Source organism: Schizophyllum commune, assembly GCF_000143185.2.
Source record: "Schizophyllum commune H4-8 unplaced genomic scaffold SCHCOscaffold_1, whole genome shotgun sequence".
NCBI lineage: Eukaryota > Fungi > Basidiomycota > Agaricomycetes > Agaricales > Schizophyllaceae > Schizophyllum > Schizophyllum commune.
Genome location: NW_026089538.1, coordinates 2,717,524 through 2,740,986, shown reverse-complemented (window position 1 = coordinate 2,740,986; position 23,463 = coordinate 2,717,524). Strand labels below are relative to the sequence as shown.

The 23,463-nt window shown below is 58.6% G+C and overlaps 11 protein-coding genes across 11 annotated transcripts; 6 read left to right on the top strand and 5 right to left on the bottom strand.

Moving 5' to 3' along the window:
- Nucleotides 1-4: 4 nt before the first annotated feature.
- Nucleotides 5-2,446, bottom strand: SCHCODRAFT_02607165 (FAD/NAD(P)-binding domain-containing protein). The gene is made up of 10 exons (XM_050344252.1): nucleotides 1,956-2,446; nucleotides 1,831-1,903; nucleotides 1,767-1,777; nucleotides 1,663-1,716; nucleotides 1,358-1,614; nucleotides 1,176-1,308; nucleotides 1,009-1,113; nucleotides 819-958; nucleotides 423-755; nucleotides 5-365 (listed from the first exon to the last, which is right to left on the bottom strand). The coding sequence occupies exons 1-10, from the start codon at nucleotides 2,035-2,037 to the stop codon at nucleotides 240-242; spliced, it is 1,314 nt and encodes a 437-aa protein (XP_050202984.1). The 5' UTR covers nucleotides 2,038-2,446; the 3' UTR covers nucleotides 5-239.
- A 454-nt stretch (nucleotides 2,447-2,900) lies between these two features.
- SCHCODRAFT_02484130 (MFS general substrate transporter) lies at nucleotides 2,901-4,935 on the top strand (the record flags this gene model as incomplete). The annotated part of the gene is made up of 2 exons (XM_003034978.2): nucleotides 2,901-4,086; nucleotides 4,139-4,935. The coding sequence occupies 2 exons, from the start codon at nucleotides 2,901-2,903 to the stop codon at nucleotides 4,933-4,935; spliced, it is 1,983 nt and encodes a 660-aa protein (XP_003035024.1).
- A 442-nt stretch (nucleotides 4,936-5,377) lies between these two features.
- On the top strand, nucleotides 5,378-7,776 carry SCHCODRAFT_02607155 (uncharacterized protein). Its single transcript, XM_050344251.1, has 6 exons — nucleotides 5,378-5,631; nucleotides 5,726-5,895; nucleotides 6,018-6,492; nucleotides 6,702-6,846; nucleotides 6,917-6,990; nucleotides 7,584-7,776. The coding sequence occupies exons 1-6, from the start codon at nucleotides 5,545-5,547 to the stop codon at nucleotides 7,752-7,754; spliced, it is 1,122 nt and encodes a 373-aa protein (XP_050202983.1). The 5' UTR covers nucleotides 5,378-5,544; the 3' UTR covers nucleotides 7,755-7,776.
- Nucleotides 7,777-7,780: 4 nt separating this feature from the next.
- SCHCODRAFT_02029771 (uncharacterized protein) lies at nucleotides 7,781-8,942 on the bottom strand. The gene has a single exon (XM_050341563.1). The coding sequence runs from the start codon at nucleotides 8,668-8,670 to the stop codon at nucleotides 8,074-8,076; it is 597 nt and encodes a 198-aa protein (XP_050202982.1). The 5' UTR covers nucleotides 8,671-8,942; the 3' UTR covers nucleotides 7,781-8,073.
- On the top strand, nucleotides 8,943-11,321 carry SCHCODRAFT_02029772 (NAD(P)-binding protein). The gene is made up of 11 exons (XM_003034980.2): nucleotides 8,943-9,247; nucleotides 9,298-9,368; nucleotides 9,416-9,459; nucleotides 9,508-9,584; nucleotides 9,632-9,729; nucleotides 9,784-9,989; nucleotides 10,035-10,096; nucleotides 10,146-10,206; nucleotides 10,346-10,562; nucleotides 10,656-10,760; nucleotides 10,913-11,321. The coding sequence occupies exons 1-11, from the start codon at nucleotides 9,214-9,216 to the stop codon at nucleotides 11,174-11,176; spliced, it is 1,239 nt and encodes a 412-aa protein (XP_003035026.2). The 5' UTR covers nucleotides 8,943-9,213; the 3' UTR covers nucleotides 11,177-11,321.
- SCHCODRAFT_02484372 (uncharacterized protein) lies at nucleotides 11,285-11,635 on the top strand (the record flags this gene model as incomplete). The annotated part of the gene is made up of 1 exon (XM_050342835.1): nucleotides 11,285-11,635. A coding segment is annotated over one exon (351 nt), but the record flags the coding sequence as incomplete, so codon positions are not given.
- Nucleotides 11,636-12,214: 579 nt separating this feature from the next.
- SCHCODRAFT_02695403 (uncharacterized protein) lies at nucleotides 12,215-13,952 on the bottom strand (the record flags this gene model as incomplete). The annotated part of the gene is made up of 4 exons (XM_003035805.2): nucleotides 12,215-12,945; nucleotides 13,004-13,698; nucleotides 13,746-13,822; nucleotides 13,872-13,952. 4 exons carry the CDS (start codon nucleotides 13,950-13,952, stop codon nucleotides 12,215-12,217), a joined length of 1,584 nt encoding a protein of 527 aa, XP_003035851.2.
- A 328-nt stretch (nucleotides 13,953-14,280) lies between these two features.
- On the bottom strand, nucleotides 14,281-15,231 carry SCHCODRAFT_02695401 (uncharacterized protein; the record flags this gene model as incomplete). Its single annotated transcript, XM_050346878.1, has 2 exons — nucleotides 14,281-15,104; nucleotides 15,156-15,231. 2 exons carry the CDS (start codon nucleotides 15,229-15,231, stop codon nucleotides 14,281-14,283), a joined length of 900 nt encoding a protein of 299 aa, XP_050202980.1.
- Nucleotides 15,232-16,239: 1,008 nt separating this feature from the next.
- SCHCODRAFT_02484877 (uncharacterized protein) lies at nucleotides 16,240-18,343 on the bottom strand (the record flags this gene model as incomplete). Its single annotated transcript, XM_003035806.2, has 6 exons — nucleotides 16,240-16,268; nucleotides 16,324-17,250; nucleotides 17,302-17,379; nucleotides 17,434-17,502; nucleotides 17,554-18,135; nucleotides 18,187-18,343. The coding sequence occupies 6 exons, from the start codon at nucleotides 18,341-18,343 to the stop codon at nucleotides 16,240-16,242; spliced, it is 1,842 nt and encodes a 613-aa protein (XP_003035852.1).
- Nucleotides 18,344-19,638: 1,295 nt separating this feature from the next.
- SCHCODRAFT_02607144 (uncharacterized protein) lies at nucleotides 19,639-20,566 on the top strand. Its single transcript, XM_050344250.1, has 4 exons — nucleotides 19,639-19,869; nucleotides 19,921-20,012; nucleotides 20,068-20,167; nucleotides 20,220-20,566. Exons 1-4 carry the CDS (start codon nucleotides 19,671-19,673, stop codon nucleotides 20,330-20,332), a joined length of 504 nt encoding a protein of 167 aa, XP_050202979.1. The 5' UTR covers nucleotides 19,639-19,670; the 3' UTR covers nucleotides 20,333-20,566.
- Nucleotides 20,567-21,017: 451 nt separating this feature from the next.
- Nucleotides 21,018-23,298, top strand: SCHCODRAFT_02481445 (uncharacterized protein; the record flags this gene model as incomplete). Its single annotated transcript, XM_003034981.1, has 9 exons — nucleotides 21,018-21,386; nucleotides 21,437-21,503; nucleotides 21,610-21,654; nucleotides 21,706-21,732; nucleotides 21,783-21,843; nucleotides 21,891-22,058; nucleotides 22,107-22,283; nucleotides 22,479-22,800; nucleotides 22,900-23,298. The coding sequence occupies 9 exons, from the start codon at nucleotides 21,018-21,020 to the stop codon at nucleotides 23,296-23,298; spliced, it is 1,635 nt and encodes a 544-aa protein (XP_003035027.1).
- Nucleotides 23,299-23,463: the final 165 nt, after the last annotated feature.

Sequence of the window (23,463 nt, the reverse complement as noted above, 5' to 3'; positions counted from 1 at the left end):
TATATGCGTTCTTTAGTCAAGTATTCATTGCCGTTGTACAATACTTAGTATGTTACTATGTTGAAACCTCTAAAGTAACCTCTTTCTTCCCTAACAGCAACGACAACGAAGCAAACAATGCACACGAACAGCGAAATCGCGATGTCAAAAGAACATGATCAGGCGCGACATGCGCCCCAGTCGGTGGTCGACATGAGCACCGGTTGGTGGTCGACAGACACATGCGGCATGCCAGCAGCCTAGATGGTCATATCCTCGGTGGACAACCCGCGGCGCGTCCACATGACGTGCGTGTTCAACGCCTCATCGCACTGCTCTGCGCCCTGGTGTCCGTGGACGCCACGGCTCTGGTATATTGCCTGGGTCTAAGGAGTTGTAGGCGTTAGCAAGACGGCGTGTGAGTGTATGCGCTGTTCACTCACCAAACCCAGCGACACCTTGATCGCAGGTGGCGGCGGCGTGTACTCCTGCAGTTCATCCTCGCCACGGATCAAGGCGACAATGTTGTACGCGGCCACCGCCGCCATCTGCCAAGCCGTGTGCCCAGCCTTCAGCGCCCCAAACGCGTCCGCCGCATCGCCGACGACGAAGATGTGCGGGTAGTGGGTCACCAGCGGGTCTTCGTCCTCGTACTCGGGCGGGTCGGCGAGCTGCAGCGTCCGGCGGACATACACCAGGTTGTTCGACGGATTGATGGTCGATGGCGCCATGTCGCGAATGAAGTGCGTGTTCGGCTTCTGGCCCGTGCAGATCAACTGAGATAGGTAGGACGGAGAGTCAGCGCGTGCGGGCAATCTGATAGTCGGCGGTATACGCACGATCAGCTCTGCGGGGATGGACTCCCCAGACGCAGTCTTCAGCACGCGTCCCTCGTCCATAACGTCGGGGTCGACGTCGTCGAGGTTGAGGCGCGAGCCAAGGACGAGACGCACATTCATCTCAGTGAGCGCACGCGCAGCTACGGAGAAAGTCAGCTTCAGTCCGACCTGTCGTGGCACTTAAACGCACCTGCATCGTGCATCCAGTGGTCAAACTGGGGAAGAAGCTGGTGACGAGAATGGACGAGGGTCACCTGCTTGTTGGGGTAGATGTCGGCGATGTCGCTGGCATATTCTGGGATGTGGCATGGTAAAGGTCAGAATAGGGGCAAATCGGAAAAGTGCCCGAAAACGCACGAATACCAAGAGCACCACCGCCAACGATGGCAATGGACTTCGCTGCACGTATGCGGTCCTGCTCATCGCGTAGGTACTGGCGGCCCTCGGGCTTGGTGCCATGCCAGATACCAGAGTGCTTGGGCTTCTTCCGCTGTATAGAGGGTCAATAGGTGGACATAGATCAGGTATAGAGCACGCACGGATTCCTCCGAAGTACTCCAAACGTTGATAGGGGGCGGCAATGAGGAGCCGAGCGCGTAGACGCAGTAATCGAACTCGATGGAGTCGGCCTCCTTCTCGGCGTTGTCTGCGCCTAAATACTTGAAGTGGACGCGATGAGGCTCGAGCTTGATGATGTTCGCGTGGAGCAGCTGGTGTGGGCAGGAGTTGCGGCACTTGGTCGACCGCGGCTCCGCGAGATCCTGCTCGGTGCGCAGAAGGTTGGTGTAAGGAATAACTGCGCATGCGTTAGCACGGAGACCGACTGATAGGGCGTGCCACGTACAAGGCTTGTGCTCATGTCCGGGAAGGACAGAGACGCGAGAAAAGGCGTAAAGGTCTGTGTCGACGATGGGTGGGATGTTGACGGGGAAGCGAGGATGTACGTACGATTAAAATGCCTGAAAAGTGACCGTCAGTTACTGTGCGTTCAGACTTAAGCGAGGGAACGTACGTATTCCGTTCGATGACGACGACCCGCCATCCCGAAGGCAGCGACCCTATGAGAAGCTGGGTCGCACGATGACCTGGGGAGGGTATGTAAGTGGGGACCGCCCCTTGGGACGTAAGGACACATACCCGCGTAGGCGGCGCCGAGTACGACGACCGTCTTCGTGGATGATGGGCTAGAATGAGTGGCAGGGGTGGCGAGCGCGTCCATCTTTGGCGACAATGATTTTGGAATGGTGGTCGTACGAAAGAGAGAAACACCGACCCACGACGGCGGTATGGGGTTGATATTGACGTCTGCGCACGTGCGGGTAACCTTAAGACCCTGTCTCCGACTTCGGCTGGAACTGGAAGGCGTGGAACGACAAGTGGAAGGGGGTGGGATGGCGACGCCGATGATGGAGCCGCTGACGTTGGGGTGGGCAAACCGAGCACTCGATCTGCAAAGCGAACTACCCGAATGGTCGCGCAGGGCGAGTCGAAAAAAGCGAAAGATGGGGGTAGGGGAAGAGGTCGAGACCTAGGAAAACGGCCGGTCGCAGCCCTGGAGTCCGCAGAGAAAGGAAACCAGTTCGTCCGTGGTGGCGTGGAACAAGTCGGGCACCCGGCAGATCAAAGCGGAATCCGGCGCCACATCGTCCGATCGCCATCTTATCACTTCGGCCGGAACGTTTTCTTGTCTAATCTTATCGCACTTCTTCCACTCGAACCATTTCCAGAAACCGTTCGCCAGCGCGCGCACATGAGCCCAGGCTTGGCAGGACACTCGGGCGTCCCCGGCTGCGCCGTTCCTGCGTCCCATCGCTCCAGCCTCGGCCGATGTCACACGCCAGCCAATCAGCGTGCCAGCACATATCTGATTGCGATAGCAGCGCCGTAATCTGATAAAGTTTCGTGCAGAGACCTGAACCGCGCGCGCATGCTCCTGTCATCAGAAGTCCTTATATCCCTCTTGATGGCGCTAAGGGGGACTCTGCTCTTACGCCCACGACTGCCTGCTCAATTGCCGCGGAGCCTCAGGTGAGCATCGCGCTTCTGCCAAGTCGACCCGCCACTCACCGCAAAGAACCAGCCATGGCACAGTCCATCCATACGTCTACGCGCTCCGAAGACGAAAAGGATGAGAAGTCCATCGTCAACGCTGAATCGCAGCCCCCTCCGTCGGAGGAGGCGCCGTACCTCAACCCCTACGGTCAAGCGCGCGCCTCCGAGACGTACATCCAGTCTCGGGGTGTAACGCGCATGGAGGCCGTCAGTCGTACTGCCCAAGGCAAGAAGGGCAGGGCGACTCTCTGGGCGATTACGATCTCCATCGTCGTCTGTGCCTGGGCGTACTCTCTCGACCAGTCGACGACGGCCAGCTACGAGCCGCTCGCCACCTCCGACTACAACTCCCACAGCGGCGGTCTCGCGACACTGTCTATTGCGACGAGTATCATCGCAGCAGTAGCGAAGCCCTTCATCGCGAAAATTTCCGACATCACGTCCAGGCCGTACACTTACCTGCTCATCATCGTGCTCTACATAATGGGCTACATCATCATCGCCGCCTCGTCCACGCTCTCTGCCTACATCGTCGGCGCCGTCTTCGGTGCCATCGGTCAGAGCGGCCTTGATCTGCTGAACGACCTCATCGTCTCCGATCTCACCAGCCTCCAGTGGCGGCCCTTCGTCAGCTCTCTGCTGTCCGCGCCGTTCATCATCAACACCTGGTACGCCGGCGAGATCGTCTCTGCGCTGAGCGATAACGAGGGCTGGCGCTGGGGCTACGGCATGTTCGCCATCATCATGCCCGTCTGCATCGGCCCTGCGATCGCGGTACTCATCTACCTCGACCATCGCGCGCAGAAGCTCGGCGTCGTGAACATTGCGTCCAGCAACCTCGAGCGCCGCCTCGCGCGCGAGCGCGATGCTGCGGAGGGCAAGGAGGGTCCCCGTGGCCTCGTGACATCCGCTGCACCGGGGGTCAAGGAGTCCTGGCCTCAGCTCCTGAGGCGCAGCCTCATTGAGGTTGACGCCTTCGGTCTCATTCTCCTTGCTTTCGGATGGTGCCTTCTTCTGCTTCCGTTTTCGCTCAAGACGTACGCGAAAGGGCACTGGAAGAACCCGTCGATGATTGCCATGATGGTCGTCGGCGGTGTCTTCTTGATCCTGTACACTCTGTACGAACGCTTCGTTGCATCTTGCCCCAGCAGCCCGAGTCGCATCCTCAAGAACAAGACATTCATGATGGCTGTCATCATCGACTTCATCTACATGAGTACGTGTCCGGGTTTCACGCGTCTCCGTCTATTTTCTGACCGTACCCACAGTGGCTGGCAACCTGCGTGGGCTGTACCTCTCGTCCTACGTGTACATCACGCAGAACTGGAGCGTGCGCGACTGGACGTACTACAACAACACCATGTCCCTCTCGCTGTGCGTCTTTGGCATTTTCATCGGCCTCGTTATGCGTTACACGCACCGATACAAGTACTGGCAAGTCATCGGCCTCAGCATCAAGATCATCGGCATCGGTATCCTCCTCGACGGCCACCGCGCGACGATCAAGCTCGGCGCGCTCATCGCCTCGCCCATCCTCATCGGCCTCGGCGGCTCCTTCTCCGTCGTCGCCTCCCGCATCGCGTCCCAAGCCTCCGTCCCGCACCAGGACACCGCGACCGTCATCGCGCTCCTCTCCCTCTGGTCCAAGATCGGCTCCTCCGTCGGCTCCGCAATCGCGGCCGTCATCTGGGCGGACCGCATGCCCGTGTACCTGCGCGAGGAGCTCCCGTCGAGCGTGAACGACACGCAGGTGCTCAAGTTCTTCAGCAACATCAAGCTCATCAAGGTGTACGACTACGACAGCGAAATCCGCCAGGGGGCGATCCGCGCGTACGAGCGCACGCTGTGGTACCTCATCGTGCCCGCGCTGTGCATCTCGTTCGTCCCCCTCATCGCGTCGCTCTTCCAGACGAACTACTTCCTCGGGAAGCAGCAGAACGCGGTGCACAACGTCGGGACGGATGGCGAGGTCATTCACGACGAGCGCGTCAAGCGGGATGCGCTTGTCGAGTACGACACGACGACGTTCAAGGGCAAGTTCCTCAAGTTCTGGGCGGGGAAGTAGGCGGAACGAACAAAAGTATAATTGGGTGTATCTCTATCTTGTTGAATTCGCTACCTACTGATGTACTGAGTACGTTGGGCCTTGGTCGTCGTGTATGTTCTCGCTTGGTCTTGTATGTTCTGCGCATGGTCGCCTCTGCGCATGGTCGCGTATGCTTTGCGCTTGGTCGTGTATGCTTTGCGCGGAGTCGTGCATCCTCTTTCGCTTGCTTATTCCCTCCTCTACCTTCATCCTTACAAAGACAATGTAATTTTTGGACACTCACGCACCCGAAGCCCCCCCGAAGCGGAGGGACGAGTACACTGCGTCATCAAAGACGGAGGTCAAGACGGACATAGGAAAGGCAGAAATGGACAAGGCGCAAAGTTGAACATGGACTCGGCGATCACCGAGATCACCTGAATCGCCCCCGCGTCGAAATAGCCCCGCTTCCCCGCATTCGCCCCGGATCTTGCGTTCGTCGTCTCACGCGTGCTACGTCTCCTTGCTTGCTCTTCGTCAGGTCACTGGCAAGTTGAGAGAGCGTCTAGACGTCTCTGTTGTACTCTTCGTCACGACAGGAAGCCACAGTACCCATCCCATCTATCCAAAGGCTCGCGATCTGCGACCATGCGTCCTACCGTCCGCTGCCTCCAGCTCAACCTCGAGCGCCTCGCGTCCCAGCGACACAAGTCCACCAGCTTCATTGGTCTCGGAGTCAGTTAGTCTACGTCTGGTTATATACATCACACCCGTGGTGCAGCGTCCTTGCCTCCCTCACTCAACGTACTAACCCTCCCCGATCACCTAGCGCATGGGCTACGAGATGGCCTTTAATCTCTTCTCCAAACAGCACGCACTAGCAAGCGACTCGCACTTTGTCGTCTGCGATGCCGTACCCAGTAGCGCGGCACGCTTCCGGGACGCGTTCATGGAGCAGTGCCCGGGCGCACAGTTGGAGGTGGCGAGGGATCCGGGAGAGTGCGTTTGGTGTCTATCTCTACTTCTCTGCAAATGCTGATCGACTACTCCTTGCGCCCCTTTATAATAAATCCCCGTTCGCCATCTTGTATCTCATCCTATTGCGCCCACGCCCCTCCTAGAGCCACCCTCGCCTCCCAGACCATCATCACCATGCTCCCCGCTTCCCCACAAGTCCTAGACGTCTACCACACCGGCATCCTTCCCGCCCTCCGCACCCTCCCCCGCGAGGCCGCCGCCGCAACCTTCTGCATCGACTCGACCACGCTCGACGTCGCGGTGGCAAGACAGATTTCGTCCGAGGTCTCCAACCTGCTCCCCTCGTCCAGCTCGTCACGCCCTTCGATTAATACGACGGAAGGCACTTCGATCGGTCCGACGAAAGGCCCTTCGATGAGTACGACGAAGGGCCCGCAGATGGTCGACGCTCCCGTCTCGGGCGGCGTCACCGGCGCGAAAGCGGGCACCCTGAGCTTCCTCGTCGGCGGCGAGGCGGACGCGTTCGCGCGCGCGAAGCCAATATTGGAGCTTATGGGCAAGAGGGTGATACATTGTGGCCCGGCGGGGGCGGGGCTGGCGGCGAAGATATGTAATAATGTGAGTGATTGGGAGGGGGTGGGAAGGGGATAATGAGTGGGTGAAAAGGAGGGAGGGGGAGGGGAGGGGGAGGAGGGGAAGAGTAGGAGAGTAGGAGGGAGAGGGGCGAGAAGGAGGGAGAGGAGGAGAGGAGGAGAGGAGGCGGGAGAGGGAGAGGGAGGAGAGGGGCGCGAATACGAGGAGAACGCCGAGCTAATCACCCTCCCCAGCTCGTCCTCGGCGTGCAGCAGATCGTCACCGCCGAAGCCATGCTGCTGGGCCAGAAACTCGGGCTCGACCCCGCGGTGCTGGCGGCGGTGATCGGGTCCTCGACGGGGAGCTGCTGGAGCGTGAATGTGAACAATCCGGTGCCAGGTAGGTTTTCAAGTAAGGAGGGGGTATAGGCGAGGAGGGGGTGCACTCGCTGACATGTACAACGTCATAGGCGCACTCCCGGATAAGGCCCCGCCGTGCGAGCGCGCGTACGAGGGCGGGTTTGCGACGGCGTTGATGTTGAAGGTGCGTGCGAGTAGGTTTGGTGATGACGACTCGGACTCGGATTGCTGGGGATGTAGTTGTGTTTCGTGATCTTCCGTTCTGTTCTCCTGCCTCTTGTTTTTTCCCGCCTCTTCTTCTTGTTCTCCCCTATCCGTTCCCCCGCCCTCAAATCCGTTGCTCTGCCCCTTCGCCCCTCTTTCCAGCATTATCTCCGCCGAGGATCTCGTTACATTCTCTCTCGACTTCCATCTTACCCCACGTCTTCCATCCAGCATTCCACGCTGTGAATTCCTGCGTTATTCCTCAGCGGTGACCTGCACTCTTTCCCAACAGTGTCTCGCGTACAGCCAATTGCTGGCCCACCTCGCTATTGAGCTGCATGCTTTCACCCCGACCCGCATGCGCACGTTTGCTGATCTCCATTTCCTTCCCACCATCGGCCTTCAATCATTCCCACCGCCCCTTCCCACCATCGACCTTCCGCATTCTTCCCATTTTTCCCCATGTCTGTTGACCGCTTTTGCTCACCCTCCACCTCGCCCCCACCTCGCCCCCTTTGCCTCCAACGACTAACCCGTTTTGCCTCCATCGACTAACCCCTTCCTCCTCCCTAGGACATGGGCCTCGCCACCACCGTCGCGCAGCAGACATCGACACCCACCCCCCTGGGCGAGGCCGCGAGCGCGATATACGCGAAGGTCGTGGCGGAGAAGCCCGAGTTGGCGGGGAAGGATTTTTCGGCGGTGTATGAGTGGTTGAGGGAGGAGGGGAAGGAGAAGGTGTGAAGTGGGGAGAGGGAGGAGGGGAGGGGGGAGGGAGGGGAGAGGGAGGAGGAGGATGAGGAGGGAGGGGAACGTGGAGGGGAGAGGGAGGAGGAGGATGAGGAGGGAGGGGAACGTGGAGGGGAGGGGAACGTGGAGGGGAGGGGAACGTGGAGAGGAGGGGAACGTGGAGGGGAGGGAAGATGGGGAAGCGAGGGGTAAGGATGGGAGGAGGGGAAAGGATGAAGCGGAGAGGAAGGAGATCTGTTGAAAGATGATGATGAGCCGCAACAACATGTGTACCATATCGCAAGAATTGCACTAGGGAACCACAAGAAAATAGTCAAGCAAGAGGCACGAGCGCCGGGCCAAGCAATGGGTTGACCGGACAGACGTCAGAGCATGATGACGAAGAGGTCAGATAGGCGGCGCCCGAGAGCTGTGGAAGTCGCCTGAAAGAAGCAGGGCGAAGGACTGAAAGTGGGCAGGAACAGCCCAGGGCGAGGGCAACTCCATCTTCGCATCTCTTCGCAAGCCATGTTTGTCCACTTCGCGAGTCGCATTTGTCCAGGTGAAGTGCGTAGATACCCACGGTCGGACACGAGTACGTCAACGGCGGTTCTGATTGAATGCGGGGGGAGGGAGAGCAGATGCCCGAGGGGTACTGAGTGAATGCTCTACCAATCGCTGTTGAGTACTCTACCAATCCTTGTTGAGTGCGTAAGATATCGTCGCTGCCTGGTTGACAGGGAAGCTGCACTGTCATGCTGGGGATGAGCGCGTCAGTTCGTCCAATCCAATGAGAGGGGCACAGAAGGCCAGCGGCGCCAGTCTGGTGCGAAGTGCCGGCAGGGTAGAGATGAAGAGTCGAGATGCGGCATAGGTATTGTGCATACTCTCGTGCGGGCGGCAGATGGCAGCGTACAATGAGAAGGGGCATCCCTGAGGACAAGCTGACGCGAAGAGCAGTGCTGTCCACGAGAAGAGGTTATCCGACGCGTGCTCCACCACCGCCAGATCGGGAGACTGCGCAAACATCGCTTCTGGGAGGCTGCCCGTAATCGAGGTGCAGGTCGAGGCGGGCCAGCCGGCTCCCGAGTCGGAAGCAAATGTCGAGGAAAGAGGGTAGAGCGGCGCATCAGCGGGTTCTTTTCGACATGACGGAGCTCTCGGAGGGCTCAAAGGTGGCGCGCAGGTGCTGCTCGGTGTCCTGGCTGTGGGCGCGCAATAAACCCAGGCACTCTGGACCCTGGGACGAAGAAACGCGTGCCGCTCGTAGCCGCAGGGCCCCGTCGCGTGGGAGGCGTGATCGGACGACTGCCGAATCCGGCGTAGCGCTGGCGCTTATGTAAGGGAGGAGGCAACGGCGGAACCATTTCTCAATTTCCTCCTCGTCCCCAACGCGCTCGGTGCTCACCGACGCCCGCGTCCCCCAGAGCCCCTTCAGCCCCCCTGCCCGACGCAGTCATCCGACGCAGCGCTCATGTCGTCAACCAAGCCCACCGCCATCATCTTTGGTGCGCCCTCCGCATCGATCGATGCCGGAGTTGCTCACCGACATCTGCAGGTGGACTCAACACCTACTCGCGCGCACTCGCCGCGCACCTCGTACCGCTTGAGGGGGAGCCATTAGTATCTGTGCGTGGTGCAGCTAAGGATTCACCACCCAGCTCACACTCTCCCAGCACGTTCGCATCGTCGACAAGTACTCAGTGAAGCCGCCAACAACGTGCGCACACTCCCCCTTCCTCGCTTGTCATCTCACCCTTCACCCCAGCTACATTGGCGCCGAATTCCCCAAGATCCTCGACAAGCCCGAGGTCGACTACCACCAGGCAAATGTCACCGTCGCATGTGCGCACCCTCCCCTCCCTCCAGATCGCCCACTCACCCCCCACCAGCCACCATAGCATCCATGTTCGACCCGCCAGAGGGCGTCGCCGGCTACGACTACGTCTTTGACTTTACCGGCGAGATTCGCCCAGATCGGCTCGAAAAGGCAGGAACACCCTCGCCCTCCCCTCCCCCGCTTCGTTGATTAACTCGCGCGCAGATCCACATCCAGTGGACCTTCAACGTCGCCCGCCTCATCGCGACCGAGGCCGCAAAACGGAATGTCAAGGCGTACGTGCGGCTGCAGCTGCCGTTCTACGAGACCTCGTCGAAAACGCCCGCGACGGAGAAGGACGACGTGAAGCCGGAGGACAGCATCGGGACGTGGTGGCACGAGACGCTGCGCATGTTGGGCGCGATGGAGAAGTGAGTGGCCAATCATTTCGCTGCAACCCTGCTAACAGCCCTCAGCCTCAACGTCGTCGCATTACGCATCGGCCACGCATACGGCCCATATGTCAATTTCGGAATCAGTGCGTCCGCCCTCCTCTCCCCTCCCCCACTCCACTCACCCGATCCCAGTCCCGACCCTCATCACCGTCGCCTCCGTCTACGGCTACCTCAAGAAGCCCATGAAGTCATTGTAAGCATCGCTCCTCCCTTCCTGCCCCACTCACCTCACTTTCCCCATTGCTCCTTCCCTCCTCTCCTTGTCCTCCCCCTCCTGCCCCCCTTACCCCTCTCCTCCCCTCCCACCACCCTACTCATCCACCCCCCCTCAGATGGGGCCCCGGCAAGCACGGCAACAACACCGTGCACACCGACGACGTCGCCGGCGCGATGTGGGCGTGCGCCGAGTGGATGGCGGCCCTGGGGAGAAAGGCGGCGGACGAGAAGGCGGGCGAGGACATCCCATTCCACAACGACAAGGCGAAGGTCGCGGAGGTGGAGGGCATGATCCCGCCGGGGCAGAAGGTTAAGCTGCCGTTGTTCAATCTGGTGAGTGCGGCGTGTGGGGGTTTTTGGGTGGCGAAGAGGGGGAGGGGAGTGGGTCGAGGGCGGACGGGATAGTGGCACTAACAATGGCCACAGGTCGACGACTCGAATAGCACGTTTGCGAGCGCGGGGTCGACGGTGACGGAGCTCTTCGGCACGACGTTCGAGTTTTTCAACTTTTTCGAGAACACGATATTGAAGGTGCGCGTCGCCTCTCCCACTCCCCTTTTTACCTCTCCTCGTTTACCTCCCCTACCCTCGCCTGTCCACCCTCGCCTGTCCACCCTCGCCTGTCCACCCTCACCCACCAACCCTCCCACCCACTCCCACCCCCACTAACCACCCCCTCCCAGATGGCCGACGTCGTCGAGGACATCAACGAGCACCACGTCGGCGGCTGGACCGAGATGGTCCAAAAGTCGAACCCGCCCGTCCCGAACACGCCCCTCTCCGCCTACATGGACGCGTACCAGCTCGAGAAGCACGTCTGCGCGTTCAGCAACCAGAAGATCAAGGACGTGGTCGGGTATAAGCTGAAGAAACCCAGCTTCGACCATGAGGGGATTCGGGAGGTGGTGGATAAGTGGAAGGAGGAGGGGAGCTGGCCGATTCTGTAGGCGCGCGCAACTACGCGCGGTCGTGTGATGCGTGCACATGGGCATCACGTGACAGCGTGACGCCTGCGTACGGCTGGCCGGGAAATTCGCCCCGAATGTCAGCCGTGAATCTGTGTACGCCCTCTTCCTCCTCTCACATGCTTGATTCTCTCTCGCCCATTCCCTTCATCTTCGGCATGTTGTTTTAATCCTAATCGCACCTGTTGTCATGTGCTGTTACAGTTATCTGCTTCGCCTACCTCCCCTCCGTCCTCACCTACGCATGCCCCTATCCATCCGACATCCTCAGCATGCCCAACTCCTCCGCCTACAAACGTTTTGCCCCCGCCCCGATCAAAGCTTCTTTCCTCACCATGTCCTTGTTTACTTACCAATGTTTCCTTTCCTCCCCAATTGACCGTACCGTTGACGACTTCTCGCTTCTTTTGTTTATACCGTACTTATCCTACCTATTGTTAATAATGCTCTCAACACGGCGGAATCCAATATGCATGATGTCTAAATATCGTGCGAGGGGGAGTAAAAGAGGTGGTTTTTATATGTGGGTACGATCGGTGGTTTACAAGTGCGCGAGGACCATCAGGAGCGCGAAGAGTGTGTTCGGCTTGGGTTGAGAGGCTATCTGAAGTTTTCCGCCAATCAGCCACATTCTGTCAAGCGGCCTCACATAACGGCAATTTTTTTGTCATCAACCCATTCAGCGTACCGCCCCGCCGGCTGAGATGATTTCTGAGGCAAAGCTGGTCAATGTGTCCTTGCGCTCGTCCTCCCTGGCAATTAGGGAGTTAGGATCGGCACCTTCTCCGACATGCGATACGTGAGGTCGAAGAGGAAGTTCCTGAACACCGAGCACCCTTTGGCGTGATCTGAGTGGGACACAAGAAAACGAGTCTTCTAGGTACTGTTACATGAGTCGAATCACGAACAACAGGCGTCCTCCTCAACGTGTGGCATACCCAACACACCAATCTGTATCTCCCCATCTTGGAGATACGATATGCTGCCCCAATCCCAGGTCTCCACGCTGCACATCGGCCCCTACCACTCCATCGACCTGGAACGTCGGAAACCGACCCGGGGGTCCGAAGCTGGACGACGCGACAGCAAAGTCTCCTCCACTTCCTCCAACGTCGGCAAGCGCTCCGACGTTTGTTGACCTCCCGCATTCATCGGTGTGATGTCCGCTTCCTCTGGTCGCCAAATAGCGTCCAAGGACATCGATACGCGCAGCGGACGAAAACGGTTGAATGAGGGGTGCCGTCGAGGGCTGTCAAATGACCATCCATGTACAGGATTGTCGAGGGACCCGTCTCGACCCGCGTTTGCCGCAGACGACGCCTCGTCGGCGGCAGGCGATTCGTCGATGACATCGGAAAAGCTGGCGAGTCCTTCCGCAATCCCATGATCGGCGGTTTGCGGCGGGCTGGCGGTCGAGCGACGGAAGCGTGCAATGGTCTCCGACGGCCCGGTGGTAACACCATCGAGCTCAAGCATCGAGGGTGGTATCCACGTTGGCGGCGGTGTGGATGCAAGCAGGCTATCACTGCCTGCCCGTGCTGCGTGCCATGTCCGCAGCTGCTCATGGCCCATCAGCATATGGGAGGGTTCTTCGAGGTGTCCTCCGTAGTCCCTCGATCCCAAAGGATCGCCCAAGCGTCCTTCAGTTCGACTCAAGGGCCAATGGAGCTGCGCAACGTCATGCAGAGGCGAAGGTGACTCTGCAGACGACGAAGGCGAAGTATACGGCAGAAACATATTGACGAATGGTCCTACGGCCATAAGTCATGAGTAGGAGAACGGCAAGATACAGCAGGTGCCAAGACCCACCTGGAGTATCGCCATGTCCAGTTGTAGTTACAGGCGCATTCGCGTCAGTTCCTAAGAAAATAGGAGTACGATAGGCAGACGAGTTCGAGAACTCGTCCGTGATAAGTGTCGGTCCCGAAAGGAATTCGGGCTCCATCGATGCAGAATCAGACCAACGGCCTTCACCGTCTTCATCCGATGAGTATACCTCTGCATCGTCACGCAGGAATCGAGATAGTCGACTCCCACTGAGAGGTGTATCGGATCGCGAGAATCGATGTCCCTCGTGTCGTGGAGACGGCGACATGGAGTGCGCCCTTTCCTCTTGCCTTTCCTCCTCCCGCGGGCGGGTCAGTATCTCCGGTGTTGGCGAGCGGTCCCGAGAAGCGGCCGTGCTGGTCTGCGGTGATTTTTCGGTAACTTGTTTGTTGGTGGTTATCACCCCGTAATCGCTGTATGTCGTTCCGTTGGGAAGTATCTGTTGCACCATGGCCTGCACCCGTTGCTTGTAGGCCCTGTCCATCCGATCGCCATAGCGTGCGAATGTCTTGATGACAACGCAAAGGTAGATGATGATACCCAGACCAAGCATGCAGGAAATCACGATGCGCGCAGCTCGACCGGAATGATCAGCATCGGTCGAATCGTAGTCGCCCGCGACGTGGCTCGTTCTCCAGACATATGACATGATGCTGGAAATGAACAGGGTGATGGACCTATGCAATAGTTCAGCAGGGTATGTAGGGATGCACGGGATGCATACCAAATGAGCCATACCGTAGGCATTGCCAGGAGAACCCATACATTCCAAAGGATAGAGTCACGTCTTTTTTGGGCTTCCTGTTGGGCATTACTATACATCTTTAACGAAAGGCAAGAAGAAACTTACATCCGCCCACGCAGCGGCCTTGTGCATACGTTTCATGGTGCCGAACCGAATGATATACAGGCAGCCATAGAGGAGAGACATGAGGGCAGCGATGAGCGCGAGCAGGCAGAGCGTTCACGTTACGACATCCGATGAAGCCGCGTCGATCTAGGATTTATGGCTATCAGAGGAGAGCGATGGCCGCGCCAAGAACCCAATAACCTGTAGCATGGACATAAGTCCCCTATATCATCGTTTTAGCTGCTCATTCAGAGCGAGGGGTTGCTAGTACGCACGACATGAGTAGCGCAGATATTATATTCTGCGTCTTCCATTCGCGCAGTAGGGAGTTAATGAACGACTCCCAAGACTCCTTGAAGCGCTCCATGGCCGGAGTAACCCAGTTTGACGCGTGCTGCGGTACCACAGTTCAATTAGAGATGCGTCGCAGGCGTTCCAACGCCTCTTTCCGCTCTTCGAAGCCCTTCGCCGCCCACTCCGCAGTCGTCGTCCTCGCCAGCTTGTAGACCTCCGCCATGCTCATGTCGGCATCTTCCAACACACGAGAGACCCTTGCATAGTAGAAGACGGGCATGCGAAATAAGAGCGTATGGTACATGAATAGCCACAGCTTGTAGGTCAGGATATCCCTGATGCTGCCGTGGCGATTACCGAACGTGTCTGGGTTCGGTTGATACCACCGAAACTGGTGATCAGGAGGGATGCCCGCCTCCAGGCAAGGGCTTGCCAACGACGAGCCAGCTTCCGAGGGCGTTCCAGGCAATGCAAAGAGGGCAAAAAACCCAGGAGCTGGTGGAGGAGTGTTGACCGGGTAGAACTTTGGCTCGGGGATTCCGAGAGACAATGGTGTCAGGCCACAGTCCTTTGCACAGGGATTGCCGGATGGGGGTCCGTTCTCCGGAATATTTATCGCCGCAGCTGGTTGTTCGGAGGAGCTATCGTTTGTCGAAAGAACTTGCAGTTCGACGGCGGTTTGGTCAGAACCCGCGCTGCGTCGAGGTTGCGATGACCCTGTATGCTCTGAGTTGAGAGTGGCGGTGTGCTGTGCCCATTGAACGTTGCGTGCTTGTCGCTGCTGCGCCAATGAGAATAAGGAAAATCGGCCAGAGCTGACTTGATTATCGCCGTCTGCGTGCTGCTGATCGGGAAGCCGCTCAGTCGAGCTAGCAAGGTTTGCTTCGAGATCGGCATCCAGGGATGGCCCCCTCGCTCGCTCAGACAGACGGCTCAACACTGGGGGCTGTCAGCCGTTGCGATCGAGTGAACAGATTGTATAACCCGCACGTTGACTGCCTGGGAGAGCCCACCAACCAGCGCTCCTCGATTGAGAGTTGTTCTCAGGCTGCCTGGTGAACGCCATGAAGGACAGTAGATGGCGGGAGGCGAGAGCGTGAACGCAAGAAAGTCGATTGGGGGGGAGGCGATGGTATGTGAGTCAGAGCGGGAAGCCACGGACGGACACAGTGCAATAGAATGCTATCGACCTTGCCCACGGTATACAGGAAGAAGCTGCCCATGACACATTTAGCAGACGCCGATGCCGGCACCATGGTCCCGCATTAGTCGCGACTATTCACGCGCACGGCACGCAAGGAGACTGGCGACCCATCCACATTTTGCAGATAGCATGCTTGCAGAGAAAGGTCGGGTTAAACTCACGCAAGCTCTTGTGAATAGCCTATCGCACACTTGGGATGCATTCCGCGGGAGTGCGAACACAACGCTGCTACCTGTAATCGAAAGCTGTAGAGTTGAGCCAGCGAGCTGAACCTATCACATAGGAAGTACGAACCTTCTCCCAAAGTTATCCCCATATACTGTCTGCCTGCTGCTGCAGCCTGCGTGAGTGAGCAGTAGACCTACCTTCAACCCCACACGCACATGCCCAACGACGGAAAGATGATCAAGATGCATATTGGGACATACGACATCGAGTAGTAAGTACATAGACCATAAGACTTATAACACGAACAAGGGAATAATGTACCGAACTTCATACTCCTCAACAATCTCAAGCAACCGTCGAGCATAGCGGGAGTGCTGTAAAAGTTAGCCCAAGCGAGAGCGCGATGAAAGACGAAGAGCGAAGCATGATAGACCTGCGAAGGTTAGTATGAAAGCGGAAGGTATACCTGCCATATGAGCCTGAAGTGATCGTCGAGGCGTCGGTCTCCTCGAGCGTATTTTGGATTGAGCCCGGGCGTGCTATGCACGTCGTAGGCAAGAGAGGCCAGGAGGTGCAGAAGAGAAAGCTTCGCGGCTGGCCGTGGAGGGGCGCGAGCATTGGCGGTGACCACCAGCATCGACAACGCTCCAACGGCCTTCGCCACACGACACGCGGCTCCTCCGCCGTCTGCGTTGCAGCAGCTCATGCCTCCACACGCGCACGCTTAGTACCTGAAGAGGACATTAGTCATTGTCACTGACTTCTGTCGCGCAACGGCTGGCTTACCTGGCGACATCTCCTGGCCACTCGACGCCCCCTCCTCGTCATCCTCCTCCACCTCCCGCAAGCTACGCTTCGAAGACGACTTCGCGAGCGGGGTCTTCGCCGAGCGGGACAGCGAGCTCTGCAACGGCTGCGAGAACGACGCATCCGACGACTTCGAGAAAGCGGTGTCCAAGGACTGCATCTCGGCAGCCTCCGCGAACGACGCCTTTGGCGGCGGCATGGGCGACGTGCTCGACAGCGTCGTCGAGCTTATGTTCGATGCGACCTCAAGCTGCTCGCCAGCATCCGTTTCGCGCTGATCGCCAGCGTCTGTCGCGACCTCGTGAAGGTCCAGCGTCGTGTCCGCCGTCGTGTCGGGCTCGTACTGTGCGAATCCGTACGTGTCGTTGCCGTCTTCGTCAACGTCGTCTTCGCCCTCAGCGTCCGCCTCGTCGTCCTCGGCTTCAGCTTCAGCGTCGTCGGTGGCGACATGCTCGTCCTCAATGACGGTGTGCGCTTCGCCGCCCTCATCGTTGGCCTGGCCGCGCGCAACACCGGAGGCCTCAACATGGGCTTCACCGTCGGCCTCGCCATGTGCTTCACCATCGGCCTCGTCATGTGCTTCACCATCCTGGACGACTTCGCCGGTGTCGCCACCCACGTCTGGAGCAACGTCCTCGGCCGCCTGCTGAGGTGCACCTTCAGCCTCAGCCTCAACGACAGGCGCGCCCTCGCCTTCACCAGCGAGGACCTCCTCTCCAACCTCCGCCCCTTCCTCATACTCTTCCTCGTACTCGCCCTCCTCATAGTACTCCTCTACACCCTCCTCGTAGTACTCTTCCTCAGCGTCTTCCTCGCCCTCGCCCTCCGCTTGCGCCTCGGGCTCAGGAACAACGATTGGGTCTTGATAGGTAGTGCCCTCGGTAGTTAGCTCAGAGTCATCTTCGTCTGGGTGATCGTCAGCATCAGGCAGACGGTATAGCTGAGGATGGGACTGACCACCGTCATCCTCGGGCAAAGGCGGCAGCTGCCCCGGGTCCGCGTTGGGGTCTGTAGGTCGGGAATCTCCATCATATTCTGCAAAAGGTTTGTTAGACCAAACCGACACATGCGGGGCGCCGATACACGTACCCTCGGCGACAGCACCAGGCGCATCATCAGTCGCAGACGCTTCTTCGTGTCCAGTACGCTCGTGCTCATCTAGAACCCCAGTCAGCATAGATCTCGAGCGGGCCGCATACACCAACTCACCATTACCTGCTGGATGCTCGCCCTCACCAGCGACATCAGACGCCCCTTGGGCTACATGTTCGTCGCCGTAGAACTTTTCGTCAACCTTCCCGTCATACGTGCCTTCTTTGTAGCCGTCCTCATTGTACTCCTCTTGTTGCTCCTCGGCATACTCTTGTCCTGGCTGCTGTTCGTTGAAGTCCACGACAGCCTCCTGTCCACCTTCCGCTTGCTCGACATACTCGTCGTACGACTGCTGCTCAACACCCTCATCGCCTTCCTCGTAGGGGTCGGCGTGCTCGGCATATTCGGTCGCCTGATCGGTGGACTCGGTGGTCGTGGCGTACACGTCTGGCGCAGCCGCATTGTCCTGGTCCGCAGAGACGAGGGTCTCGCCAGCGGCCTCATGGACTTCATCGGCGTCAAGACGGTCGGAAACAGTCGTCTGAGGCACCTCAGTGGGTGCGGAGGGATCCTCGAAGGGTGCTGATGTGTCGGGTGCATCCCCGTTCTGGGGAGCGCCAACGTCAGGGAACACTTGCTCTTGCTGTTCAGCTTCTTGTTCTTGCTCGTACTCGGCTTGTTCTTCCACATGCGATTGTTCTGCAACGACGTCAGTTCAGAAGCACGTATGATGTGCGCATATATGCGTACCGTTGTAGTTTTCTTCCACCTGCTCACCGTTCCCGTCCATCTGATCCAAACTCGCCTCGAACTTCGCCTTCAACCGCGAGAAGCGCTCAATGAAAGGCACCGGGGCCGTCAGTCGAAGGCGTAAATATCCTGAGAGCCCTTCGTTGCTGTGAATCATGTCAAAATCGTGAAGGCTACAAGACGAGGTGGCCGGGTTGGTCTGCAGAGGTACGTCAGTGACCTCTCAGCGGCTAAAGTAAGTAGCCGCACCTCCGAAATGACCAGACGGATATCATACGCTTCCACGGTGAGTTCCGCGATATCGATATCAGGCAGTTTCTTCACGAATTCTTGCTGGCGAAGCGCCACGAAGAGGTCGCTGAGTGGCGCATAGTAGCATGTTGGTGGTCGTGTGCCAAGAAGTACGCGCACGTCCGTTACATCCGGCGGAGGGTTGAAGAGGTAAACCTCGGGGCAGTCGGGGTCGGGGGTGGACAGAAGTACAGTAGGGCGGTAGTCGCCATCGGCAAGCGCATTTTCGGAGGCATCGGTGACCAATCCAGCTTCACCGACGTCCTCTTGCGACGGGGTGTTGTGAATGTCGGTAGGCTGTGACGCATGCTCATGCAGCTGGCTAGTGCCCTCAGTCGAGGTAGGGTTCGTGCTGCCATCGATGGCGGACGGATCATGCTGCTGGAAGTGCGCAGACTCCTCAAAACGTGGGACGCCTGACTGAGCAGGCTCGGCGCCATCGGTGCTAGCGAAACGCTCTGCAAGCTGAGTCGAGTCAGATGCTGGGTGCTCGGCGTTCTCGTCGGAGACGTCTGGGTGATGCTGGAACTCGGTGGGAGCAGGGGCTACAGCTTCACTGCTTGACTGCGCATGCTCCTCTTGGAGCAGAGAAGGGACGGTGGGGTGCATATAAGTCTCGATTCCCGTTGAGAACAATGGCTGCGACCCGTCAGCCCGCGAAGGTTGCGAAAATGCTGCTGTCATTTCGAGTTCTGTGGGCTGCGGCGCGAAGGGCTCTGCTGCCATCGAATGTGACGCGTCCTCGAACTCGACATCCCGCGGCTCCACATCCTCCGTCCTCCCCTCCCCATCGAGCATCTCGAACTCCGTCGGGTCCTCACGATCGACATGGTCGGACATCTCGATTTCCTGGCTCATACTGCCGTCCTCGTCCGCGTCCATAGCCATGTCGTTCGCGAGCCACGGCTCGGAGATGTTCATCTGAATATCGTTGTCGGAGCCGAAGTCGCCCATGGGCGCGTCGAAGCTGTCCATCGCCGCCGTAGCCATGATGGGAGGTCGTCGTGGTCGAGAGAAAGGATTACGAAATGTGCGAAAAAGGAAGCCGGTGAAGACGCCGGGCTGCGGCAAGTGCCGGTCACGCGAGCGACCGACGCACGTCATGTCGATCGCCTCGACCGACGACGCGCTCCGCGCCGCCGACGGTCTGCGACTTGGACAGAACCTGCAACGCCCCGGAGGACACGGAAGACATGGCAGAGGCTCCAACCATCGAACTCTCTTCCGTCGCGGACATCCAATTCCTCGTGAGGAAGGGGATGACCACGGGCTATGAGGTCGCCTCCCTCTTGACACCTGTGGCCTACACGGCCTACGTTCTTGCGAAGCGCGGGAGGTCGGGGTTGCACGTTAACAGGTTACTGCGTGCGACGTGGATTGGAGGGGCTCTAGGTGATCACTATCCTCTACTTGCATACAGTATAATAGCTAACAGCCTCATAGGAGCGGCTGGTGGTGGCGCACTGTCGTATGCCAGGCATTCAAACTCTACTGTAGAGGCCGTCCAAAAACGGCGGATGCAAATCATGTACGATGTACGCGGCCCTGTCAATGTCGCTCTCCTTCACCCTCTCATCCCATACTGCTCAGGCAAACCGTCTACGGCTCGAGGACCATGCAGTCATCGGTGGCGTACTTGGAGGCGTGTTGACAACAGCCATCTTCCTCAAGCGCGCGAGCGTCGTGAATCGTGAGTCACCGAGCTGTTTGACAAGGAACTGCAACGCTGACGCCTGAGAAAGTAATATTGGGAGGCGGTGGGATCGGCACGGGCCTCGGAATGTTAACGCACTACGGGAAGTATGCCGTGGGCGACCGTCCGGCCCCAATAGTTGCTCCTCCGCTGTCAGAGTGAATTTTCTGCACGAACTTCCATGCCCGTTATTGTCGCGGACTCGCCTCGAAGGACTGTTTGCCCGCGGCGACACATGCAGCCCCCTTGTACTCCCACACGCCTGGGAGGCTGCAACGGACTTCGTACCCTCGTCGATACGTACCAAGTACACGTCGAAGCCAGTAAGTATCACTCAGCGCTTCCTTTGTACTGTGGGCCACCATGCCTTTGTGTACCCAAACAGGCAATTCCACCCGTAAATTGACAACTCGTGACACTGCTTGTTCTGACCGCTGACGACGTGAGCCACCCATCCTGTACCAAACGCCTCCAACACCGCCTAAATGTGCATATGACTCGTGCCTTACGCATCCCTAGACGGCCGTGAGTGCACCCAAGGCGCTTGTGGAAAAATGCGAAGCACCCGGGGCCGGCAAAGTCGATACAATTGCTGTGGTGCGGGGGACGGACATCAGTGATGTCGAAGCCCGTTCCGAAGCCAAGCTTTACGTTCCGACGCGTACTGGATATATAAGTCCGGGCGCCCTGGATCTTTCTGCGACCACCCGCGATTCTCGAGCCTATACCCCAATCGCCCGCCTCGGGCGCACTAGCGAATCTCAGAGCTGAGCCCGGATCTTCGCCACAATCGCGCGCTCAGATGCCCCATGCGCAGGACGAGACCTTCGTGAGCTTGACGCCCACGATGGTGGACTCAGATCACAAGCGGCGGGTGTCCGCCGCGTCGACCACGAACGCATCGACGACGAATCGCGACTCGGAGAGCTTCCAGCGGTCGAGCTCGGACAGCAAGCGCATTCTGGACGAGGAGGATGAGGACCGTGACCGCGACTCCCCCAGCCCGATCGACAACATACGGCCCGTGCCGACGCGGGAGCAAACCGTCGACCCGCGCTGGCTGCCCACATACATTCCCCCCGACCACCCCCGCCGCACGCTCGTCGTCTGTCTCGATGGTACCGGCGACCAGTTTGACGCGGACAACTCAAATATCGTCCGGTTCTTCTCGATGCTCAAGAAGGACGACAAGGAGAAGCAGATGGTGTACTACCAGGTGCGCGCCACATATTCTTGCAGCCTGTATGCGATGCTGACGGCCTGCAGTCGGGCATTGGAACGTACACGTCGCCGCAAATCATGACGCCGCTCACGGCCAAAGTGATGAGGGTGCGTCTGTCGTATTCCTGGCGCACTTCACCTATTCTGACTTCGTTATGAAGGCGCTTGATGCAGCCATAGGTTAGCTCCCCGATCCTACTTCCCTTCGTCTTGTCAAGCTAATCGTTGTCTATCAGCATGGAACCTCGATACTCATGTGATGCGTGAGTAGTAGCGTATTGCTGTGCTGGCAGTCAGACTGATTCATTTGATAGATGCCTATGAGTTCCTCATGCAGAACTGTATGTGCCCTGTTAATATCCCCACTGCTTCTCCTCACACCGAAGCGCAGATACCGTGGGTGACTCGATATGCCTCTTTGGTTTCTCCCGCGGCGCGTACACGGCTAGGAGGTGAGTACTGCATCTGGCAGGACATTTACTATTACTGATATGCGCAGCCTGGCCGGCATGATCCACAAAGTTGGGCTGCTGCCTGCCGACAATTGGCAGCAGGTTCCATTTGCATACAAGATGTATACGCGCGCCGACGAGATCGGATGGAAGCAGTCGAACGCCTTCAAGAAGGCCTTCTCGCGCGACGTGTCTATCCAATTCGTGGGCGTATGGTAGGTCTCCACATTCCCCTTGCCATTGCACTGCTTACCGGGCTGCAGGGACACCGTAGACTCCGTCGGTATCGTCCCCAAGCGTCTGCCCTTCACGACGTCCAATACCATCGTACACACCTTCCGGCACGCCCTCGCGCTCGATGAGCGTCGCGCCAAGTTCCTCCCTAACGTCTGGAATCAACCAACCAAGAAGGAGTCCCATATCGCTACGCCTGAGAACAAGTCCAAGAGTCTCGGCGATCTGCGCGCGAAGCCCAGCAAGGCCACGCTAAAGGGCACGGCTGCGAAGGACCCCAACCGCTTCCGCACGACGCGCAGCATGCCTGCGGGGGATCTGACGATCTGGGAGGAGGAAGTGAAGGATACGGCGAAGGAGAAGCTGGGGATTGGAAGGGGCGGCCTCAAGCTAAGCAATAGTCGGAGGACCACGAGCAAGAAGCGGACGAGCGAGGACTCGGCAGCGGCGCTGAGCGCGATGGAGCGGCTGTACAGCGAGCGCTCGAACCAACCGACGGACGTGCAGGAGGTGTGGTTCGCTGGGTGCCACTGCGATGTCGGCGGCGGCTCGGTCAAGAACAATGTGCCGCATTCGTTGGCGCGCATCTCGCTGCGCTGGATGGTGCGCGAGTGCTTCAAGACGGACAGCGGTATCATCTTCGAGGCTGCGCGTCTGAAGGAGATCGGTCTCGATCCATCCGACCTCTATCCCATTGTCGCTCCGCGCCCTCCGGCACGCTCTGTCGGTGACCGCAAGATCGAGAGCATGCCTAAGTCTCCCAGCATGTTTGCCAAATTCAAGAGCGCAGGGAAAGTCGTCATGCACTCCCTCTCCCCGAAGAAGCCCGCGCCCGTCAACGTCGCCCAAGCCGACAAGCAGCCCGTCAGGCAGGAAGGTCTCCACGACTTTCACGGCCCCGATGGCGAGCTCCTCTACGGCAACGAGGAGGAGGAAGAGCTCAAGGACGCGCTGTCCCCCAAGTACGACCAGCTGCGCATCTGCAAGGCGTGGTACCTCCTCGAGCTGCTGCCGATCAAGATCCGCAAGCAGAACGAGCAAGGGGAGTGGACGCACAAGCACACGTGCAACCTCGCCCGAGGGCGGACGATCCCGAAGCAGAAGGCTCAGGGGATCAAGGTGCACCGGAGTGTGCGCATGCGGCAGGAGGCGGTGATGGAGAATGGGAAGAAGTACAAGCCGAAGGCGCAGTTCTTCGTGCAACCGACGTATGTCGACTAACGCGACTTTCGCCAACCGAACCCCGGACGTTCAGGTCCACCTCTGCATGCGCTTTGCCTCTTGCTTTCGTCTCTCGTTCCCACTGCTCATCATCGCCGCCTTTGTTTATAGCAATCACCACCGCGACATCGTGCAATTCCCGTGTAGCTATTCTTATTCGCCTAC

Coding starts and splice junctions, on each gene's coding strand:
- SCHCODRAFT_02607165 (XM_050344252.1), bottom strand. CDS start 2,037: ATGGACGCGCTCGCCACCCCTGCCACTCATTCTAGCCCATCATCCACG. Junction 1,615..1,662: donor CGGACATGAGCACAAGCCTT/GTACGTGGCACG, acceptor ACGCATGCGCAG/TTATTCCTTACACCAACCTT. Junction 366..422: donor TCAAGGTGTCGCTGGGTTTG/GTGAGTGAACAG, acceptor ACAACTCCTTAG/ACCCAGGCAATATACCAGAG.
- SCHCODRAFT_02607155 (XM_050344251.1), top strand. CDS start 5,545: ATGCGTCCTACCGTCCGCTGCCTCCAGCTCAACCTCGAGCGCCTCGCG. Junction 6,493..6,701: donor CGGCGAAGATATGTAATAAT/GTGAGTGATTGG, acceptor CACCCTCCCCAG/CTCGTCCTCGGCGTGCAGCA. Junction 6,991..7,583: donor CGACGGCGTTGATGTTGAAG/GTGCGTGCGAGT, acceptor CCTCCTCCCTAG/GACATGGGCCTCGCCACCAC.
- SCHCODRAFT_02029771 (XM_050341563.1), bottom strand. CDS start 8,670: ATGCCCCTTCTCATTGTACGCTGCCATCTGCCGCCCGCACGAGAGTAT.
- SCHCODRAFT_02029772 (XM_003034980.2), top strand. CDS start 9,214: ATGTCGTCAACCAAGCCCACCGCCATCATCTTTG. Junction 10,097..10,145: donor ATATGTCAATTTCGGAATCA/GTGCGTCCGCCC, acceptor ACCCGATCCCAG/TCCCGACCCTCATCACCGTC. Junction 10,207..10,345: donor AAGAAGCCCATGAAGTCATT/GTAAGCATCGCT, acceptor ACCCCCCCTCAG/ATGGGGCCCCGGCAAGCACG.
- SCHCODRAFT_02607144 (XM_050344250.1), top strand. CDS start 19,671: ATGGCAGAGGCTCCAACCATCGAACTCTCTTCCGTCGCGGACATCCAA. Junction 19,870..19,920: donor GTGGATTGGAGGGGCTCTAG/GTGATCACTATC, acceptor ACAGCCTCATAG/GAGCGGCTGGTGGTGGCGCA. Junction 20,013..20,067: donor GGATGCAAATCATGTACGAT/GTACGCGGCCCT, acceptor CATACTGCTCAG/GCAAACCGTCTACGGCTCGA.